Source organism: Mus caroli, unplaced genomic scaffold (assembly GCF_978045245.1).
Source record: "Mus caroli unplaced genomic scaffold, Mus_caroli_1 scaffold_7, whole genome shotgun sequence".
Classification (NCBI taxonomy): domain Eukaryota; kingdom Metazoa; phylum Chordata; class Mammalia; order Rodentia; family Muridae; genus Mus; species Mus caroli.
The window spans coordinates 144,255,769-144,281,252 of record NW_028227262.1 but is presented as its reverse complement, the minus strand read 5'-3'; the positions used below and the strand labels follow the sequence as shown (position 1 = coordinate 144,281,252).

At 41.8% G+C, this 25,484-nt stretch overlaps 1 protein-coding gene across 5 annotated transcripts in view; it reads left to right on the top strand.

Annotated features, from left to right (window-relative positions):
* Positions 1–25,484, top strand: part of Ppp1r9a (protein phosphatase 1 regulatory subunit 9A) — a 269,586-nt gene that overhangs the window by 137,788 nt on the left and 106,314 nt on the right. For all 5 annotated transcript variants that reach the window (XM_085840835.1, XM_085840836.1, XM_085840837.1 and 2 more), the window contains exon 3: positions 17,476–17,608. In XM_085840835.1, the coding sequence (XP_085696961.1) occupies positions 17,476–17,608 (133 nt within the window). The remainder of the gene's footprint in view (positions 1–17,475; positions 17,609–25,484) is intronic.

The following is a 25,484-nucleotide window of genomic DNA, read 5'->3' as shown; positions in this document are numbered from 1 at the left end:
GTCAATTCTTCATATAAACATGTCTGCAGGTGGTAGAAATGCTTGCAAGATTTTCTTTGACCTCTGTCAACATTCGAGCCTGGTTGCCAACTTAGAAAGTCAGGTAGTCTTGTGGTCTTTGGCCGGAGTGGGTGCTAAACTTCCAAGTAGGATTCTTTTGTCCAGAGACCAGCATGCTGCCTGCAGACAGGGTTTTTGATACCAGGTCTTCTGTGTAATCCCACCCTAAAAGTGGCGCAGCCTGTCCTGAAGAGATAGAGCACTTACTGCTGTTGTCACTGTGTGCCCCTCCAGTGCCTGCCTGGCCTTAGACACTCGATCCCAGCACCTTACTTTGCCCCTTGACTTTCTGAGGTTGATATCCCCTTGACCCTCTTCCTGCTGTTCCGTTGCAAGAGTTGTGGGCCCACATCCTTGCCTTCCCGCTGCTGTTGGTGAATGGCTGACCACAGACAGCATCAGGAGAATCATCATACTGAGAGTGGCCTAGCTTCCCACAGAGTCCTCCAAAGGACTGTGAAAAACATGGACTCCCAAAGGGCCTAGCTCACTCCTTTCCTTTGTATCCTAGCACCAATAATCCTGCTCACAAATGCTCACTCGGGAAGAAGAGACCTTCTCAAGACTCTGCCGACGGTGTGCTTTTATTCAGGCTTACCATCTGCTCCCCAGGCCTCCTCCATGCTCAGCAGCTCGTGCCTTTCCTCTGAGGTGCCACTTGGACCACAGTGTTGACTTGCTGTATGTTTAAAACAAGGATTTCTTTATTTGTTTTATGTATATGGGTATACTGTTGTTGTCTTCAGACACACCAGAAGAAGGCATCAGATGTCATTACAGATGGTTTTGAACCATCATGTAGTTGCTGGGAACTGACCTGTGGGAAGAGCAGTCAGTGAGCTTAACCACTGAGCCATCTCTCCAGCCCCAGCCCCGAATTGCTGTATCTGAATACTTGTCCTTCGTTTCTACCTTTCATGTGCTTCTCCCTAAGACACCACCACTCCCTTGTTCTCTCCTAGTTCTAATTTGCTGACTGTAACCGGAGCTAGAAGTGTCTGGTTTTACAGTTCTTAGGAGATGTTCTCTTGCTCACCTCTCCTTCCCTTTCCCTGAAGGGGCGGAGCCAGTGCCCTTTGTGGTCCTTTTCTCTAGGTGTGATATGGGTTAAGGTCACAGGCCACTCAGATTCTTAATATCGAGCACAGCATCAGCTGGGGAGCTGGTGCTCACTAAAAATTTGACATGAGCTGGGCAGTGGTGGCACACGCCTTTAATCCCAGCCCTTGGGAGGCAGAGGCAGGCAGCTTTCTGAGTTCGAGGCCAGCCTGGTCTACAGAGTGAGTTTCAGTACAGCCAGGGCTACACCGAGGAACCCTGTCTCAGAAAATAACAACAACCCCCCCCCCCCAAACAAAACCAAACAAACAAAAAATTTGACATGAGGGGGAGGGTATAGGGGACTTTTGGGATAGCATTTGAAATGTAAATGAAGAAAATATCTAATAAAAAATGTGGGAAAAAATTGACATGAATCTGTGTGGGTGTTGTGTGTGTGTGTAGCAGAATGAGAGGAAGGAGGTTAATTTTTTTTTTCTATATCAGTAGTTACCACTTAAAATCTCAGTACTTTGAGATGATTATATTTAATTTTTAAAGTCTTCAGTTTTCAAATCACAAGTATTTTACATTGAAATATTATACATATACATACACACATATACATATATATGTATATGCTCAATTGAAACTAAAAAATTGAAATTAATTTTTAAAGTACATTAGGTTTTTTTTTGTTTGGTTGGTTTTTGGTTGGTTGGTTTTTCAAGACAGAGTTTCTCTGTGTAGCCTTGGCTATCCTGGAACTCACTCTGTAGACCAGGCTGGCCTCGAACTCAGAAATTCCCCTGCCTCTGCCTCCCAAGTGCTGGGATAAAAGGCGTGCGCCACCACTGCCCCAGCTGAGTATTTTTTACACGAATAAATACTAATGTCTTGTATTTTTCATTTTTCAACTTTTCTCGTGTTATTTATGACCCATTAGACTCATCATAAGCTGTGTAGGTCAGAGTTGGCACTTTGATAGCCATTTCCATAAAAAACTACTTTGCTGCAGGACAAAGACTTGCGAAGTCATGGGAGGAAAACCAGTAGAGGCACATAGCAGAAGATTCTGCAAGTTATTGCCTCACACAAATGGAGTGGACTATGCAGGATTCTCTATTCTTCAAACTTCTCAACAGATTGAATCAGGACCAATGATTACTAAAGATAATCTTTCTTTTCCCCTTAAAATCTACTAACTGTGGACTTTAAACAGGCCTGCCTGCAAAGTACCTTCTTGATGACACCTGGCATAGTATATAGATAAATGATTGGGGCAATAACCTGGACACATCAGATGAAGGGGTCTGTCTTCAGCTCTATTTGTCTGAGGGTCAGAATCAATTGTAATTCACCTCCCACTAGAATATATCTAACACCTTCCTCCTCTGTACTGAAGTTAACCCATGATCCTTACCTACTTGTTTGGCTCATTCCTTCGCCCATTTTTTTCTTTGTTATATTAAGTACCTGGCACGGGGTACTTTATAAGACTGCAGTTCTGAAGGTTCATGGTATGGCACTATTCTTGCTTTGTTCTGGTGAAGGTACAAGGCAGGAGATGTAAGGAAGGGAGATCCCAAATGCAGCCTCCTCAGGTGACCTGAGATTCTCCCATTAGACTCTTCTTCTCAAAGGTTTTACTCCCTTTTCAGCCTTTCACCTCGGGCTTCAAGCATCTAACTATGGGGGGATGAACTCAAGCCATATCTCAGGTACTGTAGGTGGCTTATCAGCCCTGTTCATGGTCCCGTATTCTCTTCAACTGCTGTTGGTCAATGAAAAACCTAGGCTCAGGCGAGATAGTATGTGCCTTTAATCCTTTGAGACTGAGGCAAGGAGATCTTTGAGTTCAAGGTCAGCCTGGGACAAAGCAAGTCCCAAATCCAGGTGTGGTGGAACACACCTTTCATCTGGGCCACATTCTAGTGCTTCTATGACTTCCTGACGTTAGTTCTCTGTATTGGGGTTCTCTGAAGTCACAGAACGTATGGGATGTCTCGCCATATTGAGGGACTTTATTATGATGATTTACAGTCTAGTGCAACGCCCCAACAAGGGTCAGCTATGAATTGGAATTCCAAGAATCTAGTAGTTTCTCAGTCCCACAACAGTAATTGTTTCAGGTGGTCTTCTGTAGAAGTAGATTCCAGCAGATGTGCTGGCAAGTAAATGCTAGCTCGAAGAGCAAATCTTCCTTATTGCATTGTCCTTATGTAGGCCTCCAGCAGAACGTGTGGCCCAGATGAAAGGTGTGTTCCACCACACCTGGATTTGGGACTTGCTTTGTCCCAGGCTGACCTTGAACTCAAAGATCTTCTTGCCTCAGTCTCAAAGGATTAAAGGCACATACTATCTCGCCTGAGCCTAGGTTTTTCATGGTCACAGTGCCTCAAGATCTCCATGCCAATGTCCAGGTCAGAATCTTGTGTCTTCCAGCCTCAAGATCTGGGTCACAGGTGAGCCCTCCAGTTACCACAATTACAATCCAGCTACTGGATTGTAGTTCATTCCAGTGTCCTTTTTGCCTAATGTACACATTTATTTTAGGTGATCTCCTTAAATGGGCTGTTTTAGTTGGTTTCCAGTGGAATCTTAGACCTGAGGTGCCATTCCCAAAGTTAAGACCTTAGAGTTTGGGGTTTTTAGTTCCCGATAAGAGATGTATCCACATACCCTTGGAAGTTTTGTATGTCACGTGGGAACTTGTCAGCCATCTTCTGAGACCCTCAGTGTGGCTGGTCCCTACTTTCCCTTACTTACCCAGAGGGGAGTACTCTCCCCCCTCTGCTTCCACTTCAAGGATGTGCAGGACGGCCTTCCTCCGGAGGAGTTAGAGCCACCTGTTGACACTTAGAATGGAAGGAGCAGCCAGAGCCAACTGTTTCAACAAACGCTAGAGTAGAACCAGCTCACCCTAATGTATTTGTTGGAAAGGACTCACTTCTGGGAGTTCAAAATTGCCCCACCCCCACCCCATCCCAGAAGAAGTATCATTTGGGATCATTAGTATTTTTTTAATTATTAATTTCTCATGAAATGTTTAATTTTTTAATAATAATTTGAAAAACACCAAGGAAAACATGACCATTATAGGATAGCCTAGTTCTCTGTAAAACTGTCCATTAGGAGAGTGAAAAAACCAAAAAAACAAAACAAACCTCACTATTTTGAACAGATCCTAGAATTTTATGTTTAACCTTTTTATTCTTCCTTTCTTTCTTTCTTTCTTTCTTTCTTTCTTTCTTTCTTTTTTTCTTTTGAGACAGCGTCTCTCTGTGTAGCCCTGGCTGTCCTGGAACTCACTCTGTAGACCAGGCTGGCCTCAAACTCAGAAATCTGTCTGCCTCTGTCTCCCAAGTGCTGGGATTAAAGGCGTGTGCCACCACTGCCCGACTCTAGAATTTTATAAATTTGGGACAATCCAAGTTTTTATTTTTGAACTATATTTATAAGAACTTAACAAAATTATTCTAGTACTTTAACAATGCATATTTGTAGATAAACAATATTGATTATACTGACTTTTGTACTGTTCTAAATAAGAGATGAGACATTCTCATTACTTTTGCTTCAATGAAAATTTCTGTGCCTGCAAGATGGCTCCTAGCAAGCAGTAGTGCAAGCCTGGCAACCTGAGCCCAGTATCTAGAGGAAGGGCAAGGGAGCGCTGACTCCACAGAGTTCTCCTCTGAGCTCCATGTGCAGGACAGCTCACACGCATCAGCACACACCTTTGTAATAGTAGCCGATATTAATCAATTAAGTAACTAATCTTTGAGACAGAATCTCACTGTGTAGCTCTGTCTGGCCTGGAACTTGATATGCGACCCAAGCTGACCTGAAACTCACAGAGCTCTGTTGCCCATGTCTCCCAAGTGCTGGGAGCAGTGCGTGCCACATGCCCAGCAATAAGAACAGTTTAAAAGAAATTGTTTGTGTATGTGCTCTTGAGAATACCATTTATTTTAAAAATATCTATGTATGTGCATATATACATATATATTAAAGATTTAGCTTCATATGTATGTACTGGCTTTTTGCAGACTCATTCAAACTATGTGGAAGTTGAAGTCCTAATAGCCTCTGTCTTAGTCAGGGTTTCTATTCCTGCACAAACATCATGACCAAGAAGCAAGTTGGGGAGGAAAGGGTTTATTCGGCTTACACTTCCATGCTGCTGTTCATCACCAAAGGAAGTCAGGACTGGAACTCAGACAGGTCAGGGAGCAGGAGCTGATGCAGAGGCCATGGAGGGATGTTCTTTACTGGCTTGCCTCCCTTGGCTTGCTCAGCCTACTCTCTTATAGAACCCAAGACTACCAGCCCAGGGATGGTCCCACCCACAAGGGGCCTTTCCCCCTTGATCACTAATTGAGAAAATGCCTTACAGTTGGATCTCATGGAGGCATTTCCTCAACTGAAGCTCCTTTCTCTGTGATAACTCAGCTGTGTCAAGTTGACACAAAAATAGCCAGTACAATTGACCCCTTGTCAACTTGACACACAAACACATCACTAGTAATCCTCAACCCTTACATTCTTATTCATCCCCAAGATCTAAATAACTTTAAAAGTCCCACAGTCTTTACATATTCTTAAAATTTGAATCTCTTTAAAATATCCATCTCTTTTAAAATCCAAAGTCTTTTTACAATTAAAAGTCTCTTAACTGTGGGCTCCACTAAAACAGTTTCTTCAAGAGGGAAAATATCAGGGCACAGTCACAATCAAAGCAAAAATCAATCTCCAACCGTCCAACGTCTGGGATCCAACTCACAATCTTCTGGGCTCCTCCAAGGGCTTGGGTCACTTCTCCAGGCATGCCCTTTGTAGCACACACGTCGTCCTCTAGGCTCCAGATGCCTGTACTCCACTGCTGCTGCTGCTCTTGGTGGTCATCTCATGGTACTGGCATCTCCAAAACACTGCATGACCCCTTCAGTCCTGGGCCGTCAATTGCAGCTGAGGCTGCACCTTCACCAATGGCCTTCCATGGCCTCTCACAGTGCCGAGCCTCAGCTGCTCTGTGTGACCCCTTCATGACTTCAAAACCAGTACCACCTGGGTGACCCTTACACATTACCAAGTCCCACTGCAGAAGGAGTACAACCTTGCCTATCTCTGGAACACAGCCTCTTTGTGCTTTCAGAAAACACTTCCCAGAAGATGTCACCTCAACGATGCTGGTCTCTTCTTAATCACCGATAATTTCTTATCTCCAGCTAACCAGCATCAATAGTCCCAGTAATGCAAAGTTTTTGCTTTAGTAGTTCTGGTATCTTGTTAATCACAGCTGATTCTTCAGCCCCAGCTAACCAGAACTACAAAATCTTCACAATCAAAACAGCAATGGCCCTGAAAAGAGTCTTTAATTTTCCCTCTGAAATTTCACAAACCAGACCTCCATCTTCTGCACTGTTCTCAACATTATCTTCCAAGCTCCTACACAACATCTGACAGAGCTCTTAACAACGAATGGATCTTCAAGCCCAAAGTTCCAAAGTCCTTCCACAGTCCTCCCCAAAACATGGTCAGGTTGTCACAGAAATACCCCACTCTGCTGGTACCAATTTGTCTTAGTCAGGGTTTCTATTCCTGCACAAACATCATGACCAAGAAGCAAGTTGGGGAGGAAAGGGTTTATTCGGCTTACACTTCCATGCTGCTGTTCATCACCAAAGGAAGTCAGGACTGGAACTCAGACAGGTCAGGGAGCAGGAGCTGATGCAGAGGCCATGGAGGGATGTTCTTTACTGGCTTGCCTCCCTTGGCTTGCTCAGCCTACTCTCTTATAGAACCCAAGACTACCAGCCCAGGGATGGTCCCACCCACAAGGGGCCTTTCCCCCTTGATCACTAATTGAGAAAATGCCTTACAGTTGGATCTCATGGAGGCATTTCCTCAACTGAAGCTCCTTTCTCTGTGATAACTCAGCTGTGTCAAGTTGACACAAAAATAGCCAGTACAGCCTCTATATTTGATTTTTAATCATGTCTGAGAATGAGATAGCTAGTGCCATCACTAATTCAAAAATTTATGCTTGATTTTTATCATTGGGTCTGTCAATGCATTTCTATGACTATATTGAGAGACATGACAACTTTCATCAATTCAAACCATACAACAATAATAGTATCAAGGTGCATATTACGACAACTCAGCAATATCAATTCTTTTATGCTTTTCAGAATCTCCACTGAATCTGAAGACCACTTGCTTATTCCTTTTGTAGCTTTTAGATAAGAACTGTTTAGAATTGGTTCTCTGTGGTACGAGAGGGGAGGGCTACATACATAGCAGCTGGGTGGTATGGCAGGTGCAGTCAGTGACACTACTAGTTGTCACCCCCAAGTGCTATGGACATACTTTAGGAGGAGCTGGGGAGAAGGTCTGGGCCTGCCCAGGCACGGGAACTGGTGTCCTCTCTCATGGCCGCTAGGGACTAGGCTCTCGGGAGTGGGCTGATGGCAGAGAAGGCAGGGCTTCTACTGATGCACGGTTAGTACACCTCACTATTTGCCTCTAATGAGGTCAGTAATTTGGGTGGTGGCATTTATCTCTGATTTCTGTGTCTTTAAAGCAAGAACAAATACTTGTAATGACGCCGCATGAGCAGGTAGTTCTTTTACGGAATGGACTAGCTACGACAGGCACATGTTCTGCTAAACTCTCAGTATCCGACAGATCCGACTCATGCTACCTGCCTAGTGTAAGTCAGGGAAGCTGTGTCACTGTGGTGCTCATGCACTTGACACTTGCAGAAGGCCTGTTTCTGTTGTACTTATTTCCCAGACTGTAGCAACATAGAAAGCCTCCTGGGAGGTCTTGTCTCCGCGATAAAATACCTTAGACAGGAGGTGACATACACTGTTTCTTTTTCCCCTCAGAGCCTAGTGCCCATCATGGGGCACTCAGTGCAGGAAAGATGGGAACATAATATCCCGATGTGCCCATGAAATATTGCTTAATGTACTATGCCTCCATAAACACACTAACTTACTGTTTTTAGTAGTGCACATGGATTATAAAAGTGATATTATCGTGTATATGAACAAACCTAAGTTGATTCCAAGGGCCAAGTAACAGGACTGAGCCTAGGGTAGCTCTGGCTAGCCTGATACTCTTCCCTGAGTGCCCCATGATGGTGTTAAAATCAGCAAATTTCCACTTGTGTGTGCAGTCCTGAGATTATAGATATGAGACACCATACTCAGCTTACTCATTGACTTGTTACCTTCATTTTCAGGTAATGGGATTTTTTTTTTTACTTACTAGTCTTTAGACTCCTCCCCCTTCCCACAGCACTGCTGAGTCCAGGGATTGAGTCACTATGTGGCTCTGTGTATATAAAGGGAGGAGATCCACCCCTCAACATTGGCAGATTGGACAACCTCTCCCAAACCTCCCTTTGATAAAGTAAACTGTGGTGATTATCTTTTATCCAAATAGAAAAATGTCCATGTTACCCTCACGACCCTTGTTTAACCGAACAGGGAAAGAAAGCTTTGGCTTTGTGTGTGAATGCTTACTAAACCGTGTACGACTAGAGACTTGAAAAAGGAGAGTGGCAGTGTTAATGGCTTGAGGGTGGCAAAAGGATAATGAGTTCTACTAGAGGGACAAGTTGAACTAGTCCATGTGGATCCCAGCGCTGCATCCTTCACAAACTTCCTATGAGGGAGTGCGTATCTATGAGGGAATGTTAAAAACCAAAACAGAAGAAGCAAAAGCATAGCATCAGTTGAAGCTGTGAGTGAAGACTTGGCCTCAGCATGATATGCAGTGACTAGGTTTTAAAGAGTTGAGAGCTGGTCTCTGACCCCAGCAACTTGAGGTCTAGTCAGACTATTGGACCCGAGCCCCACTCTGCATAAGGTCCTGAGAACTGATCACACTGCAGGCTTGTGGCCCAGGTTCATGGCTCAGTGTATTTCATACACCACCATGAAGGTCACTCTCAGACCCCAACACTTTGTCCAATTGCAGTCCTGGCACAGGGCCAAACAAAGCTTCTCTCCTTTAGTAGTTCAAGTGTGGAAATGATGCTGATAACTATGGGAAACGCTCCAGTTGTTTGGCGAAGGAGAGCACACTAGGCCCAGACTTCAGTCCTATTTCGGGATGCTTTGAAGAAATGTGCATTTCTCTGGCCCTTTGTAGCCAGACTCTTGCAGTTGAAGGGCTTTAGGACATGCCATTTTAGAGGCAGCTCAGGAGGTTAGTGGTTGCCAGTGTTGGGAAAATGTTACTCTCTGTGTTTCTAGGAAGGCATTTTTTTTTCAGATGATATTAACATTTCAATCTGTAGGCTAAAATAGAGTATATTTTATAATGTGCTGGGTCCTTGTGGATAGATTGATAAGCTGTTAAAGTGTTGAAGAGAATTTGTGTGGTTATTGTGGATAGATTGATAAGCTGTTAAAGTGTTGAAGAGAATTTGTGTAGTTAGTAGTTATCTATCTATCTATCTATCTATCTATCTATCTATCTATCTATCTATCTATCTATCTATCTATCTACCTGTCTGTCTTAGTCAGGGTTTCTATTCCTGCACAAACATCATGACCAAGAAGCAGTTGGGGAGGAAAGGGTTTATTCGGCTTACACTTCCACGCTGCTGTTCATCACCAAAGGAAGTCAGGACTGAACTCAAGCAGGTCAGGAAGCAGGAGCTGATGCAGAGGCCATGGAGGGATGTTCCTTACTGGCTTGCTTCCACTGGCTTGCTCAGCCTGCTCTCTTATAGAACCAAGACTACCAGCCCAGGAATGGTCCCACCCACAAGGGGCCTTTCCCCCTTGATCACTAATTTAGAAAATACCCCACAGCTGGATCTCATGGAGGCATTTCCCCAACTGAAGCTCCTTTCTCTGTGATAACCCCAGCCTGTGTCAAGTTGACACACAAAACCAGCCAGTACACTATCTAGCTATCTATTCAATATATGTCATGGTGTACATGGATCTGGATGGTACTGGCTTTCTAGGATCTCCAATCACAAAACCACACACAAGGATTAGCCAGCATTCATTTGAAATATCCTAATTAGAAGCCTGCACTTCAAAGATAAGTATTTTACGTCCATTCAGGCAGTTTATTAAATGAGGCATGTTACAGATGGAGATATGAGTGATATGGAAGATGGGTAAATTGGCTTAAAAACAGTTTAAGTGAAGGGATTTTGAGCGGGTGAGGCCAGTGTGTTTCTGGCTCTTGCCTGTCTTTGTTCATGTGCTATGACATGAGAGAGTCTGTGGATGGATCCAAATAAGGAGCTAAACATCTTACTGAAGAATAATACAACTGCTTTATGAAAACCTATTACACACATTAGTTTTCAGATTGGCTGAAATCCAAAAATGTTGCAGAAGGTTAGTTTGGGGTTTTCCTTCATTGTAATCTGGTGCAAGCTTGTGTAGGGGGAAACTAGACCCTTACCTCTTCAGAGTCTCTGCGGACTGTTAACGTGACCTCTGTTTTTAAATATATATCTTATGTACATGAGTACACTATAGCTGTCTTCAGACACACCAGAAGAGGGCATTGGATACTATTACAGAGGGCTGTGTGCCATCATGTGGTTGCCAGGATTTGAACTCGGGACCTCTGGAAGAGTAGTCGTTGCTCTTAGCTGCTGAGCCATCTCTCCACCCACCCAGTTTGGCTTCTTTTCAGCACAAACCTTCTCCATCCCCTAGTTGTCAGTTGCCAATTAGAGCAGTGTCTGGAACTACTGAGCATACCAAGGCCTGGGACAGTTCCCATCTTTGATCCTCAAGGAAGCTTAAGCAGAACTTACCCTGCAGCTGTAGCTGTGACCTGTAGAAGCAGTGTGGGAGATTCCTTCCAGTCCATATTTACAGGGAAGGTGGGGGTTATTTAGATCTGAGTTGATTAAAATGTATCACAAGGAAGTAAGAGAAATATATTATTAAACACTAATAAAAACATTGCTCTTTTGAAAATGTGTTGTTCAAAGTATTTTGACCATGTAAATAAGATAATGATTCAGGTTGGAATTTTGTAGTAAGCTAATTTTTACTTCATTCATTTTTCACAGTGTGGGATGCTGGCTCAGAAGCATTCTTGCTTAGTATCACTGCAAACTTGGTAGTCTTGTAGGCTTGACTGCTGGGAAGCAGATGAGGTCATGTTTTGTTTGCTTTGATCAAGGAACAGAATATTGCTTTTTGGTGCTGAATCAAGAAGCTTTAAATTTAAACATCCTTTTGTTTGCTTTTCTCAGTGAAATAGCACAGGAACAATGAGAAGGTGACTGAACTAAATATATGCATCTTGATGCTGTTGACTTTGGGGATCCCGGATGCTGTGCACAGAAAGGGGAAAGTCGGGCAGTGGTGATGCCAACAAGGGGCAAGAATTTCCCAGGATTTGACTGTTATCCGTGTTTTTTCAGAGTAAGATAAGCATAAATAGTACAAGTTTAGGAAGAAAATTGAAAGAATCGGGACAATGTAGAAGGGAAGGGCGTATTTATCTAACCCAGCCTTTCACCTCCCAGGGTCTTCCTGTCCCAGGCAGAAGAGGAATTGTGACAAGCAGTGACCTCTCAGTTTGTTGATCTGGACACAAACAGGAGTATTCATGGGCTGGTCTACATTCTAATATTAAACTGCCAATGCACAGTTTTATTTAAGGGGCATTCACAATAATAGTAGATGAAATATTAAAAATTCCCTTGAAAGGAGATGGTGAGTGGTGAGTGGGAGATACCATCTTTGGTACTGCCTTGGGAGAGCTTCTCCTAGGTCCACACTGAACCAACTGCAACTCTGGATTATTATTATTAGTGTTGTTATTATTATTTCATAAATAGGGAAACCTAGCCTTGCCTTCCCTTGAGGATATAAAAGCAACATAGTTACAGAATTTACTACCTACTGTATCTGCAATGGTTTTTCTGGCTTAATGATACCTATCATTCCACATCATTAGACATACAGGCTTTTTCAGTCACTTACCTATCTTGGAATGCCACAGTCTGCTAAGCCATTTCTCTGATGGTGAATATTCATGTAATTAGTTTGTCACGTTGAGCTCTTATGATAGTGCCTTGATGAATGAACTTCTTTGTACATCTGTGTACACAGTTGTGAGTCTTCCTATGAATCTTTTTCAGAGGTGTCTATATATATTCAGATCATTAGTGTGACTCTGTATGTGTGTGTGTGTCGGGGGGATAAGTTGCAGATAAAACTAAGGCCCTCGTATGTTTAGGTGAACATTCTATCATTGTGCTGTATCCAGTTTGTTCTTAGGGAAGGCGGTTTTAATAGTAGCTGTAATCTTAATCTGTAGCATAATCTTACATGTGATTCTCTGTGTAGTCCAGGTTGATCTTAAAACTCTCGGTCAATCTTCTTACTTCAGCTTCCCAAGTGCTGGATTGTAGGAGTGAGCTAACATGTTCAAATTGAGATATTTTTCCTTCTTTCATATAGTTACCAAATGAATATTACTGTGGATACATGGTTCCTCCTGACTATAACTTGCAATGCTTAATTTATTTTTATTTTTATTTTTTTTTCTTTTCTTTTCTTTTCTCTCTCTCTCTCTCTCTCTTTTTTTTTTTTTGGTTTTTCGAGACAGGGTTTCTCTGTATAGCCCTGGCTGTCCTGGAACTCATTTTGTAGACCAGGCTGGCCTCGAACTCAGAAATCCACCTGCCTCTGCCTCCCAAGTGCTAGGATTAAAGGTGTGCACCACCATCGCTCGGCGCAATGCCTTATTTTTTTTTTTTTTTTTTGGTTTTTCGAGACAGGGTTTCTCTGTGTAGCCCTGGCTGTCCTGGCACTCACTTTGTAGACCAGGCTGGCCTCGAACTCAGAAATCCGCCTGCCTCTGCCTCCCGAGTGCTGGGACTAAAGGCATGCGCCACCACGCCCGGCATAATGCCTAATTTTTAATGAAAGTTGTCTTCATTGAATTTTCAATTAGTTTCCAATTCTTTGCGTTGGAAAGTTCATTATAGATTTTACCATAATAATTTTACTTTAGTCTCTAATTTTTCCTGGACCTTCATTCTGTGATTATAGTGTTTCATTGCCGGGGGGCGGGGGAGGGAGGTTCTTTCCTTTGTTCTGGGACAGTTTCACTATGTAACCCTAATATGATCTTCTTCAGAGATTCTTTTGCCTCAACCTCTAAGTGCTGTGTTTACAGACAGGTACCACCATTCTAGGCTCCTTAACTTTTATTATTTATTTCTGTGCGATGTTAGGATTGTTCCAAGGGCCTCATAATTTCTAGGCAAGGTTTCTGCCACTATCCCCCAGCCCCTTGACATTGATTCTTAACAGCCAGGTTTGGAGTTTTCATTAATACTTGTAGCATTTGTAAACTTCTCTGGAGCCCAGTAATTAAACATCATCCTTTTTTGCATTCAGAACTATTACAGCATCTATGGCCAGCCCTCTTTATCTGAAGCCCTATTACAGTATGTATATCGTCAGTCCTCTTTATCTCCATGTTTGATATCACTTCAGTTACTGCACACTGAAAAGGAGAAGAAAATGCGTCTGCGCTGTGGCCGTTCCCTTGTTGTTCGTCACTAAGTACCAGCTATCTATATAGCTTTTGCATTCTTTTTTTTTAAACAAAGCAGCACATCTTTTCTTTGTAAAGATTTATTTATTTTATGTATGTGAGTATACTGTAGCTGTCTTCAGACACACCAGAAGAGGGCATCGGATCCCATTACAGATGGTTGTGAGCCACCATGTGGTTGCTGGGAATTGAACTTAGGACCTCTGGAAGAGCAGTCAGTGCTCTTATTCTCTGAGCCATCTCTCCAGCCCAGCCTTTACATTCTTTTGGGTTATAATTAATCTAGTGATATGGGAAGATATGTGTAGAGTATATTCAGTTACTAAGCAATTTTATATGATGTTATTGTTTATATATCTACAGATTTCATATGCTTGGATGTGGGTAGTGCTTTATCCAATCTCCTTCTAGTACCTGAGATTGGATGGATATTTACCTGTTCTTAGTCAAAATTCTCTTTTTGTTAATGATAAAAGATAGTTATATTTAGGTGGATATCACATTTCTTTCAAATTATTTACAAAATACTCCCCTGTAACTAACATGACTAGAAAAGGAATGAATCAGAATGTAAAATTGTCAATATATCAAGGACCAAACTACATTGCTTTAATTGGTGAAGTTTCGAAGTTTTTTGGTTTTTTGCTTTTTTAAATCATGGTTGTGCTTTTTTAGCTTCTTAATTTTCATTAAAATGGATGGGAATTTGACATTGATTGCTCTGAATTTACAAATGACTGGAAACTGACATTTACAGCAATTTCAGAGCAATGGTAGTCTTTGCATATTAAGGATTTTAGTTGGGGGAGGGCACAGAATGACTTTCTACGTAGGGCTTCCTATGTTCTATAGAGGAGGGTTGTAAGCGGTGATCATGGGGTCTTTTACAGGTTCTCACTGTTGTTCTGGGTTTTTTTTTTTTTGAGAGCCATTGATGCTTTGTATTATGCACTAGTTTAAATATCAATATTGTATTACTGAACTCCTATTAGTGTTAGTATTTTTGGTTGACTTCCATTCTTTTTATAAGTCAATAATAGTAATCTGTCATGAGAAAATCTGACGTTTTTTCAATTATTTATAACTTTTTTATTTTTAATTTTTTAATTAGATATTTTCTTCATTTACATTTCAAATGCTATCCCCAAAGCCTCTATACCCTCCCCCTCCGCGCTGCTCCCCAACCCACCCACTCCCAATTCCTGGCCCTGGCATTCCCCTGTACTGGGTCATATGATCTTTGCAATACCAAGGACCTCTCCTCCCATTGATGGCCTAACTTTTGTTTTTTCTCTGTGCCCATGTAGTTTCTCAGACCTTGCATGAGTTGACAAATGAAAAGCAGCGTACTTTTCTCTCTGTAGAGTGGAATGTGGGCAGTCATCTCGTGGCTAGGTGCATCAGCTGGATCAGTTTCTGACATGTAAGGCTCTAGTCATGCTCCTTAGTTTCTGAATGTGTCTGCAGGTGAACTTTATTAGCACCATGACTGGAGCAGAACATTGTAGTGGTGTCTAGGATTCTGCAAAAGTCCATGAAGATATTAACTTGTTTAAAGGTGTTTTCCCAGACTTATTTTGCGGCCACATGGGTTTGCACACAGACACACATCTGCACGCTAACTCACTCACTCCATTCTAGTGAAATTGTTCTGTACTCTAGAGTTACTCCCAGCTGAACTGGAGCAGTGATGATGGCTGGGGCTCTTGGTACAGTTAGATCAGCAGCAAATATCAATGGAGTCATTTCCAGAACAAAACACTTTAATATATTGTTAAAGTTGACTTCCCTAGGCAAGGAGCTGTGGTCGACCTAACCATCAGTGCTGTCCTTAAATGCTGTCTGTCTGTGCATGTCCTGCGCCCAGTCTCTGTCTGTCTTTCTGTTTCTCTGTCTATGTCTCTGTTTCTCTTCTCTCTTTCCCCCTCTCTCTGTATGTTTGTATGTCTTGAAATACATATCTATTCTGTATGTGGATCCTTGTTTATTGAATTATCTTCCCTTCCACAAAATTTTTAATTTTGTCAGAGAAATTTAAGAATCGTTCTTTAGAGGCAGTGGCTGGAGAGGTGGCTCAGCTGTTGAGAGCATGCATTGTTCTTCTAGACTACTTGAGTTTGTGTCCCTGAATCCATATAGGGCAACTGCTAACTGCCCGTGACTCCAGCTCCAGGGCTTCTCTTCTCCATTCCTCTGGCTTCTGTGGGCAGGCACACTTAGACACATGTTCAAATAATTTTAAATAATATAAATTAAATTTAAAAACTTCCTTTGTGCATCCCTCTGTCACATCAGGCATTGTATTCTACTCTGCTTTATTCTATCCGTGTCTCTCATAAGCTGTGTGCCAATGCAGCACAGAACTCCCCAAATGCGCTTAACGTTTATCGAGAGCAGCGGGGCCAGTTTTGGAGGCATTGATGCCTTTCGTCCATTGTTTTCTTTAGTCAGTCTGCTTCCTGTTTCTATTCTGGTTTTTAATATACTTTCAAAAGCTTTTTACTAACAGGTTATAAGAGTTTGAGGGGAGACTTGTAGCGCCTTCTCGGATGTAATTTAAGTGCTTAATAAATTTTGAATTGAATTGATAACGACAGCCTTTATTCTAGACATTGATTGCACTTAGTGATAGATACAGTCCATTCTCTCAAATACTCTTCAGTGTCCTGCGTGATTTGGTAGCTACTTTAGTTCCTTTGCAAATAGACAAATTTATTACAGCTCTGTCTGAGGGCCACACATAGTCTTGTGAATGACTTAAGTTAGAATAAAAGACAGTCAATATCTTGTTCGTTTTACAGCCTTTGAGCAATATGTTGATAGCTATTTTCTAGAAAGAGCCAATGTAAATTTAATTTAAATCTATATGCCAGTAAAATGGCGTGTGGCAGATGAAAGACACAGTTGCGCATATTCCAGGACAGTGTAGAATGGAAATTGATTTTGGTAATTCTGTGATTAAGATGTAATTATAGCATCGATATACTACACTCTTGGGGCTAGTATAATCCATACGATAGGGCAGGTTCAGTTTTGGGGTTTGGTAAGATAGCTTTGATATGCTTTACTCTAGTTTGACAGGAAATAGTAAATGCTTACCTTGTTAGTCTATGACTAAAGGTTGGTGAGTATTTCTCATCACACAAAGCACTCCAGGGCCCTGCTGTTTCTTCAGTTATTGAAAGTGATAAAATGTCTCGTACCATTTTAATTTAGTAAGTTACTTTTACTTGCATTCAATTTTCCTTTTCCTAACATCTTGATTAATTTTAAATATCAAATGATTGTTAGGAGAAAGGTATCAGCGACTGGGGTGAGGGCTCACTAGGTTGGAGAGCAAGCCTAAGGACCTGAGTTCAAATCCCCAGAAACCATATAAAAAGCCAGGCATGGCCCACATGTTATCCCAGAAATATAGGTGAGCAGAAACAGGGCTTTGTAGACTTACGGGCTGGCTGATCAGCTCCAGTTTGAGTGAGAGACCCCGCCTTAAGGGAGTAGAGAGAGTGATGCCCTTCTCTGTACTTTATATGAGCATCTCACATGCCACACACACATGCGGACACACATACATGCACACACACACACACACACACACACACACACACAAGAGACACACAGACATGCACTCAACATATATACTACATTCATTTTCAGATACATCTGTGAATGAACATACTCATAGCATTTTTTAAAAGAACAAGAAATATGTCATTGTGTTTGTTTTTTCATTAACTTATGTAGTTTGATACTGAATGGCATCTTTTCTGTATGACCATTTTTCCTGGCCTTTTCCTGTAGGTTTTCAGCACATACTCCAATGAAGACTATGACAGGAGAAATGACGACGTTGACCCCGTGGCCGCATCTGCTGAGTATGAGCTTGAAAAGCGAGTAGAAAAACTGGAACTTTTCCCAGTGGAACTGGAGAAAGGTACACAGGATTCCAGTGTGCGCATTTTCATGTCTGTGCTGGTAACATGAGTGCCTTTTCCCGAGGGTAGATTGTTTCTAAGAATTGAGTAAGGTTGTAACTTTCTCTGAAGTTTACCGGGTTTCAAAATGAATTGATGCAGATTTTGGTTCAATAATTTACTAAATGACACCCCCATCTCACCAGCTCCCAAACAACCCAGTTCCTTTATCTGGCTGGGATGCAGGATCATATGGTAGACGTGCTGGCTGGTTTTATGTCAACTTGACACAATGTAGAGTCTCTCGAGAGGAGGATGCCTCAGTTGAACCAGGAACTTAAGCAGGGAAGGAACTGATGCAGAGGCCATGAACGGATGCTGCTTACTGCTTGCTCCTCATGTCTTGCTCAGCCTGCTTTCTTATAGAACCCAGGACCACTCATGATAGGCTGGACCCTCCCACATCAATTATTAATTAAGAAACTCAGGGGTTCCTATCTGGGTTTTGATGATGAGCTGTGATGTGGAAGTGTAAACCAAATAAACCCTTTCCTTTGAAAGTTGCTTTTGTCTTAGTAATAGGGACCCAAACTGAGACAATTGGTACCGGGATCATGCTGTGACACACCTGCTTAATTATTTTTGGGAGGATCGTGAAAGGAGTTTCAAACATTGGGCTAGAAAAGCAATAGTAACCGAGGCTAAGATGGTGAGTGTGTGTGTGTGTGTGTGTGTGTCTTATTACTTTGTTGGTGTTACTGGAAGGGCTGGTGAAGGTTAAAGCCTACAGGAGGCTGATCTTGAGGAAAACATTTGAAGTTTTCTGGTTTGGGGTAGAGAGGTAGTCACAGAATTTCAGAATGTAGTGATGATGGGAAGTCTCTCTGGAAACTTGGAGTGAAGATTTGGAGGAAGATGGTGAGATGCAAACCCTTCAAACAGAAATGCTCCATTCTGTGTCTCTGAGAAAACTGAGACAGAGAAGAAGGAAGAGGAAGCAGACGTGTCTGTCTTGCATTTTCCTCTTGGAACAAGGCCTGTCTGCTACAAAAGCCTTTGGTGCCTGGAGCAGAGATGGCTGTGCTTGTGTTCCCATGCGATGGTCAGCCCAGAACTGGGTTGTGCCCTGTAAGCAGAACACTAACAGATCTGAAGAACACTAACAGATCTGACAAGCCTTTAGAATGGAGGCAGATAGATGCCGTGAAAAGTCAAAAGAAAAGAAAGTCACTACAGATAGTAAACACTGGCTTTAAAAGGACGTTCTTCATCACACTACCAACAGGAAATTCATGGATTTCCAAGTGAAAAATTTGGCTACAGATGTTGAGGTGACAAGCATGTCTATTGTTCAGACTCACTTTGGTGACCTAGGAGGCCCAGAGGAAGAAATGTCCCCAGATCCATTTCAAGTGACTGCAAACACCCAAGAGAACCAGCAATAGCACTGACACATGAGGTGTAGACAACAGAAGGGAAACAGAACAGTGAAGGAGATACACAGTTCTTAATAGGAGGAGGAGAGAATGCGGAATAGATCTCCGACAAAGTGGGGAGTCCTAATGGATAAAGATAAAATAAGAATCTTACATATTAACAAAAAGAACAAAGTAAAAGAAGAAGTGGAAGTATTTGAAACAGCTGGAATAGTATCAGGTATTCTCCAGCCTTGGGAGCCATCCTGCAGTGTGCGGCATCATGGTCCACAGAGTGAAAAGGAGGTGTCCCCAGAGTCCCGTGTGCACTCCAGGGGGCATTTGCTTCTCCTCAGGAAAGAAGAGATTTTGCTGGTTTGTAAAGTTTTCATGAACACAAGTTATCTGAGAAATTTGCTTCCTGCTATCAAGGAGGAAAAGTCACAATCTACTTGTTCAAACAGTAAAGATGAATCAAAGATGGGAATTCTGTATAAATGTGAAATATAAAACTGTATGGATAATGTAGTAGTTAGATCACATGGTGACTGCTCCACCTTCCACTAGGTATGGCTGACTACTCCAGTTGAAGGACACATTCATTTGGAGTTAGGTGGAAACAGAGTGATGCTCTCATTTTTGTATATTTAAAAATATACATGAAGGGTCTTATGAAATGCGGCTAGTGTGTCTCATGGCTGATAAGAACCAAACTTGAGAAAAGTCCAAGTATTTATGAGAGGCATGACAGCATAACTAGTCAGTGAGCAACTGTGATTGCAGTTCATGTAGCAGTGTGTGTGGCCTCTACAAACATAAGGTTGAGGACATAGAAAGAGGAAACCACAGAGGTCACTCAGCTCTGCTTCCAGCTGACTTGAGTTTCAAACCCAGAGCAAACTGAACAGCACACAGCTGAACACAACTATATGAGATACACAGGTGAGTAGTAGCTGTTTTTTTTTTTTTTAAGTTGATGTTTTCGGAGGAAGGATGCATTGTCACCAAGAGTGAAGGAAAGCTGGGGCAGGTGCATAAGAACCTGTTCTGCAGTTGCTGTGGCTCTGTGTTTAATAGGGTAAGGACTTTTGTTTACCTTTCTTCTGGTAGCCCAGGTAGCCCTTCAGTTCTGTAGTAGCTCTGACAGGTCTCCAACATGTGATCCTCCTGCCTCAACATACAAATCCTAGTTTCATAAGCCTCTTCCACTTTGTGTATATTTCCCAGTTTGCTTTTGGAGTCTGAGACATGGTTTCACTAGCCCAGACTGTCCTGGCATTGCTGATTCTTCTCTCTGTCTCTGGGATTATAGTGCCAGGCCTGCTTACTCTCTTCTTTAAACATATTTCACAGACTAACAGTTGAATACACTCTGTGCATATATTTCACTTGAAATTTAAAGTGGAAAAATTAACTAACCAAAGGAATAAAGTTATTCAAAGTTTCACTACATTTCTTTCTCAAGTAGATCTAACAGGCAGAATACAAACTAGGAGTAGATTAATAAAAACAAATCCATTTAAGGTTGTCTATGAAGGCAAGGCACACAGCTGATAGAAAACGAGATTGTTTTTTTAAAGGAAGAACAATCTTATATTTAAACAAAAATTAGAATCTTAGTACTATCATGAGAATCTGGAAACTATAAAATTCTTAGATACATATTTGACAGAAAATTGAAGCTATTATTACCATCTGTCTTGGAAAGGGATATTTTTTTCATGTAAAATATACAGTAAAAGCCTTACTCAAAATAAAAATTACATTAGTGTCTTTCTTTAAAATAAACATTTAAGAAAAAAGTCATTGTCTGAAATCAGAAGGTTCAGATGTTTTTATTTAAAGGTTTTCAAAAACTGTAGATGAAAAAGGTAACAGGATGGTTAGCTGTACACGTCAAAATATCTTTAAGGTGTTTAAAAAGTCCTTGGATAGGAAATCACAGAGTTGTCTTGACCCAGTGGGTAATTCCACAGCAGGTGAACAGTGCTAATTAGAAAAATAAAAACTGCTGAGCAACAGTGGCGCACGCCTTTAATCCCAGCACTTGGGATGCAGAGGCAGGCCAATTTCTGAGTTTAAGGCCAGCCTGGTCTACAGAGTGAGTTCCAGGACAGTCAAGGCTACACAGAGAAACTCTGTTTAGAAAAACCGAGAGAGAGAGAGAGAGAGAGAGAGAGAGAGAGAGAGAGAGAGAGAGAGAGTGAGAGGGGGGGGGGAGGGGGAGGGGGAGGGGGAGGGGGAGAGAGAGAGAGAGGGGAGAGGAGAGGAGAGTAACCCACCAAGAGCTTCCTTGGAAAGGTGCCTGTATATAAGATGTAGCCATGCTTGGTGAGGATGGTATTTACAGACAAAGGTGGGAGTGCTTCAGACCCAGATGGCTCCATCGCTCGCTCGCAAAGGACACACAAAGCCAGCGGTTCTTTGACCCTTTGTGTCAGATAAAATGAAGAGTAAGAGGTTTTTCACCCATAATTTACTATTTTAAAAAAACAAAGGCTATCGTACCAACTTCAACTTTTAGAATTGCAGGTGAAATAATTTATCAAACATGGAAACATCTAGAGACTATGGGAGAGAAAATGGGTTTTTAGATATGAGAAAAAAGGCTTAGCCCTCTGTTAGCAAAGTTAACACCATGCAACTTGGAGAAAACTGTAGTTATATAGAATTGTGTTTGAAAAACTTAGTTTAAAACCTTCAAATTAGCATGTGATAGACACTACCTATAAATCTTACAAAGTGCACATCACAAAAGCAGTGGGATCCTACCCTTAAGTCCAGGAAGCACGGAAAACATGCCACCTAAGGTCAGAAGACAAACTCGGAATGCGATTTAACTGATATAACCAGTCTAAAGAACAAAAGATTAAGTTTGCAAAACATCTCCTTGTGCTGCCATATCCACATCCATACTTGGTGAGTCAGGCTTCAGTGACTGAAACACAGCACCTGAGATAACAGCTGAGAGGCAAGCGGACTTTAATGTGTGGTTTCAGACTGTGGCAGTCGGCCATGCTTTGGGGCCTGTGGTGAAGCAGTACAATGGAGGGGCACGTGACAGAGGAAGCTGCTCCCTCTTGACAGCCAAGAAGCAGAGGAGGGAGGCAAGGGGCCGGGTTCCTTCTTCTCTCTAAGGGCACAGCCTATCTTTGCCTTTTAGGCCCTGACTCCTAAAGTTCTACCATCTCAGAGGCAAGGTGAGGCCTGAGTCTGCACAGCACACGAGCCTTTAAGGGACATGTAGCTAAATCATAGCACTTTCTGTCTTATCTTGGAGACACAATTTAATTTTTTAAGTATTAGAATTGTTAAGATAATTTGTGAGGGAAGAGGCCTGCCTCAAGATCCATAAGATACTAGCATCTTTTCCCAGGCTGGAGAGATGGCTCAATGGTTAAGAGCACTGGCTGTTCTTCCAGAGGTCATGAGTTCAGTTCCCTGCAACAACATGGTGGCTCACAACCATTTGTAATGGGATCCAATTCCCTTTTCTGGTGTGTCTGAAGACAAATGCAGTGTATATAAAGTACATAAATCTTTTTTTTTTTTAAGATTTATTTATTTATTATATGTAAGTACACTGTAGCTGTCTTCAGACACTCCAGAAGAGGGCGCAAGATCTCGTTACGGATGGTTGTGAGCCACCATGTGGTTGCTGGGATTTGAACTCTGGACCTTCAGAAGAGCAGTCGGGTGCTCTTACCCACTGAGCCATCTCACCAGCCCCCATAAATCTTTTAAAAATAGTTTTTCTCATTATTCATATACATAACTTAAGAGTAAAATGGGAAATATTTTATTTACAGTAGCAGCAAAATATTGATTATATTTATTACATAAAATATGGGGCTTATCTATATTTTTATTTATATAAAGTCACCAAATATTTTGTTGGGCATGGTGACTCATTTCTGTAATCTCCACACATGTAAGACTAAGGAGGAGAACTGTCCTGAGTTCATGACCAGCCTAAAGTGCTCAGGGGTTCCAGAGCAAAAATTATCCATGACCATAGATAGAGTGGCACTGTCTCAAACCCAAAGCAAAGGAGGAAATGTAAGCCTTAAGCAATGGTGGATTTACTGTATTCCTGAATAGGAAGGCTCAGGATACTCTCCTTATAGATTTCCTTAAATTCAGTGCAATACAGACAGAACTATCAACAAAGTTAAGTTATAAGAGAGTGTTGTGTAAAATAATAATATATTTTACATAGAAACATTCAGGCCTGAGGAAAGTGTAAGAATATGATAAGTTTTATTTGCCAAATCCATAAAGCTTCGATACTCAGAACAAATGATATTTACAGTGGTTAGCCAGTGGAAAATAACTGAAAATACAGGAGGAAATATTAATAGGAGAGAGCATTTATTATGAAATGCACTCTGTCATAACTCAACATCTATCTAAAATACAAAGTTTAGCACCTTTATTGTATCATGTATAAGAAAGTCTAAACAAATTGAATGCTAAAAATTAATGATACTATATTTGAAGAAAATCTACAACAATATGTATCATCTAGGTTGGTGGGAAAACCCAATCCAAAACAGGAAACCAGAAGTTAGAAAAGTTAAATTACCATTTTGATTACGTGGAGTCTTAACCTGATAAAGGCAATTATGTCAGGAGAAAAAAAAAACAATAAGAAAGTGAAAAACTGTCTGCATTATTGATAACAAAGTTGATATCTGTAATATTCTAAGAATCTTTGTAAATCATCATAACAAAGAGAAAAATTCAGTAGAAAAACTGGCCTTTTACAGGAAAGAAAATCTACTAACCTAGAGTCCTTGGAGACAGGCTCAAATCTCATGGGCAACACAAGGAATGTTGTAGCAGCAAGTGCCTCTTTCCTGAGAGGAAGCAAGACAAGACCCCAGGTCAGGGGACAGCATCTTCTGTAATGTGAGGGCCTCACTGTTTTTTCCTGACTGCTTTGTCTACTTAATGGTTTTGCCTGTCTCTGGAAATGTGCAGAGGAAGAGAGATCAGTGCTCCGGGTCACTACTGAGTTCCTTATACCAATTTTATATTAATTATATGTATTACATCTTTGGGAAGAGGGACAGTTGTATGTTTTGAGGTACACATGTGGAGATCAGAAGACATCTTGCTAGGGAGTCTGTTCTTTCCTTCTACTCTGTGGGTCCTGGGAGTAAGTACCTTTACCTGTTGAGCAGTCTTGCTGGCCCACTCCTGGGCTTCTTGACAAAAGTTTGTGGTTTCCAAACTTCACTTGTGCGTGGCAGTCCTCCCTGTGAACAGAGAAGAGCGGAGGTGCTGGGAGCATCCTCTGGTGAAGATGGTTGTTCTCTTCCATCCTTGTTTGGCCCTTCAGTTGTTCATTTCTTCTTGGAGGAAGTCTGTACTAGAATTCAAGATGACTCAAATTAATGTTACTTTTCCCAAAATGATCTCTATAGATCAAAAGATGTAAATAACATTCTAGTTAGAGCAGTAAGAGGACCTATGGAAAGAAGAAAGGGGATGTTAAGAGGGCCAGAGTCTAGGCAGGGAAAGTAGAATTTAAAGGCAATGAATAATCTCCGGGATTACTTAACTTCAGGATACTTGTGTGGATTCAGTGGCAGCCTTGGGATTTGCTGAACACCTTTAACACTTATAGTTTACCAGTCGATCACGATAATAAAGAGAACCCCTGCAAGGACAGTGAGCAGGAATTCAGGTGAAATGCTAATTCCCTAGAGCTCTTCTGTGGAGGGAACGAGGAGGGAGGTGGCACTCATCAATGTAGATCTATCTACAGAACCATCTCCAGCAGAACACAGGGTAGGCTCTGGGTCCATCTGCTATGAACACGCTATTTGAAGGAACACATTCACTGCAGAAGGACTTCATGAGCATCTTAAGTGTGAGCCAGGAAACCAGTGCTTTACCATGATACCCACACAGAATTTCTGTTAGCATGGATGAGAACCATGTACCTGACCAATATGCAAGTCCCTCCTTCCATCCACTGCTGTCCAAGCACAAGAGAACTTGAGGCGAAATTCCCACGGTGTGCTGAGTGTCCAGAAATCCTCCTGACCAAGTTCAGGCTGTTTATACAAGAGGAACAACTTGAATGAAGCAAATATGAAAAGTTGCATATGTGCAAACACCCTGATGTAATGGGTTAGAACCGTCTTCGGTGATCACTCACACATTAGAGGATTCTCGTGTTCTCGACTTGGGGATGTTCCAGTGTCTGCAGTCAAGGTGGACATGGCTTCAGCTGGACTTCATATCAGAAAGCTCATGCAGGGAAGACACAACCGAAGCCAGAATCCGCAACAAAGAAAACAGATCAGCGTGTTGCTAACAGTGTCTCGGAAACAAATGTAGGAGAAAGACAGGGTTTTCTACATACAACAAAGTCATCATAAAGGCAGTTGCTGGTGCTAAGATAGAATCACTGAGGCCAGTCCTCCTCTGAAGCACTTGGAGAACAGAATAACAACAGTTGTTGAAAATT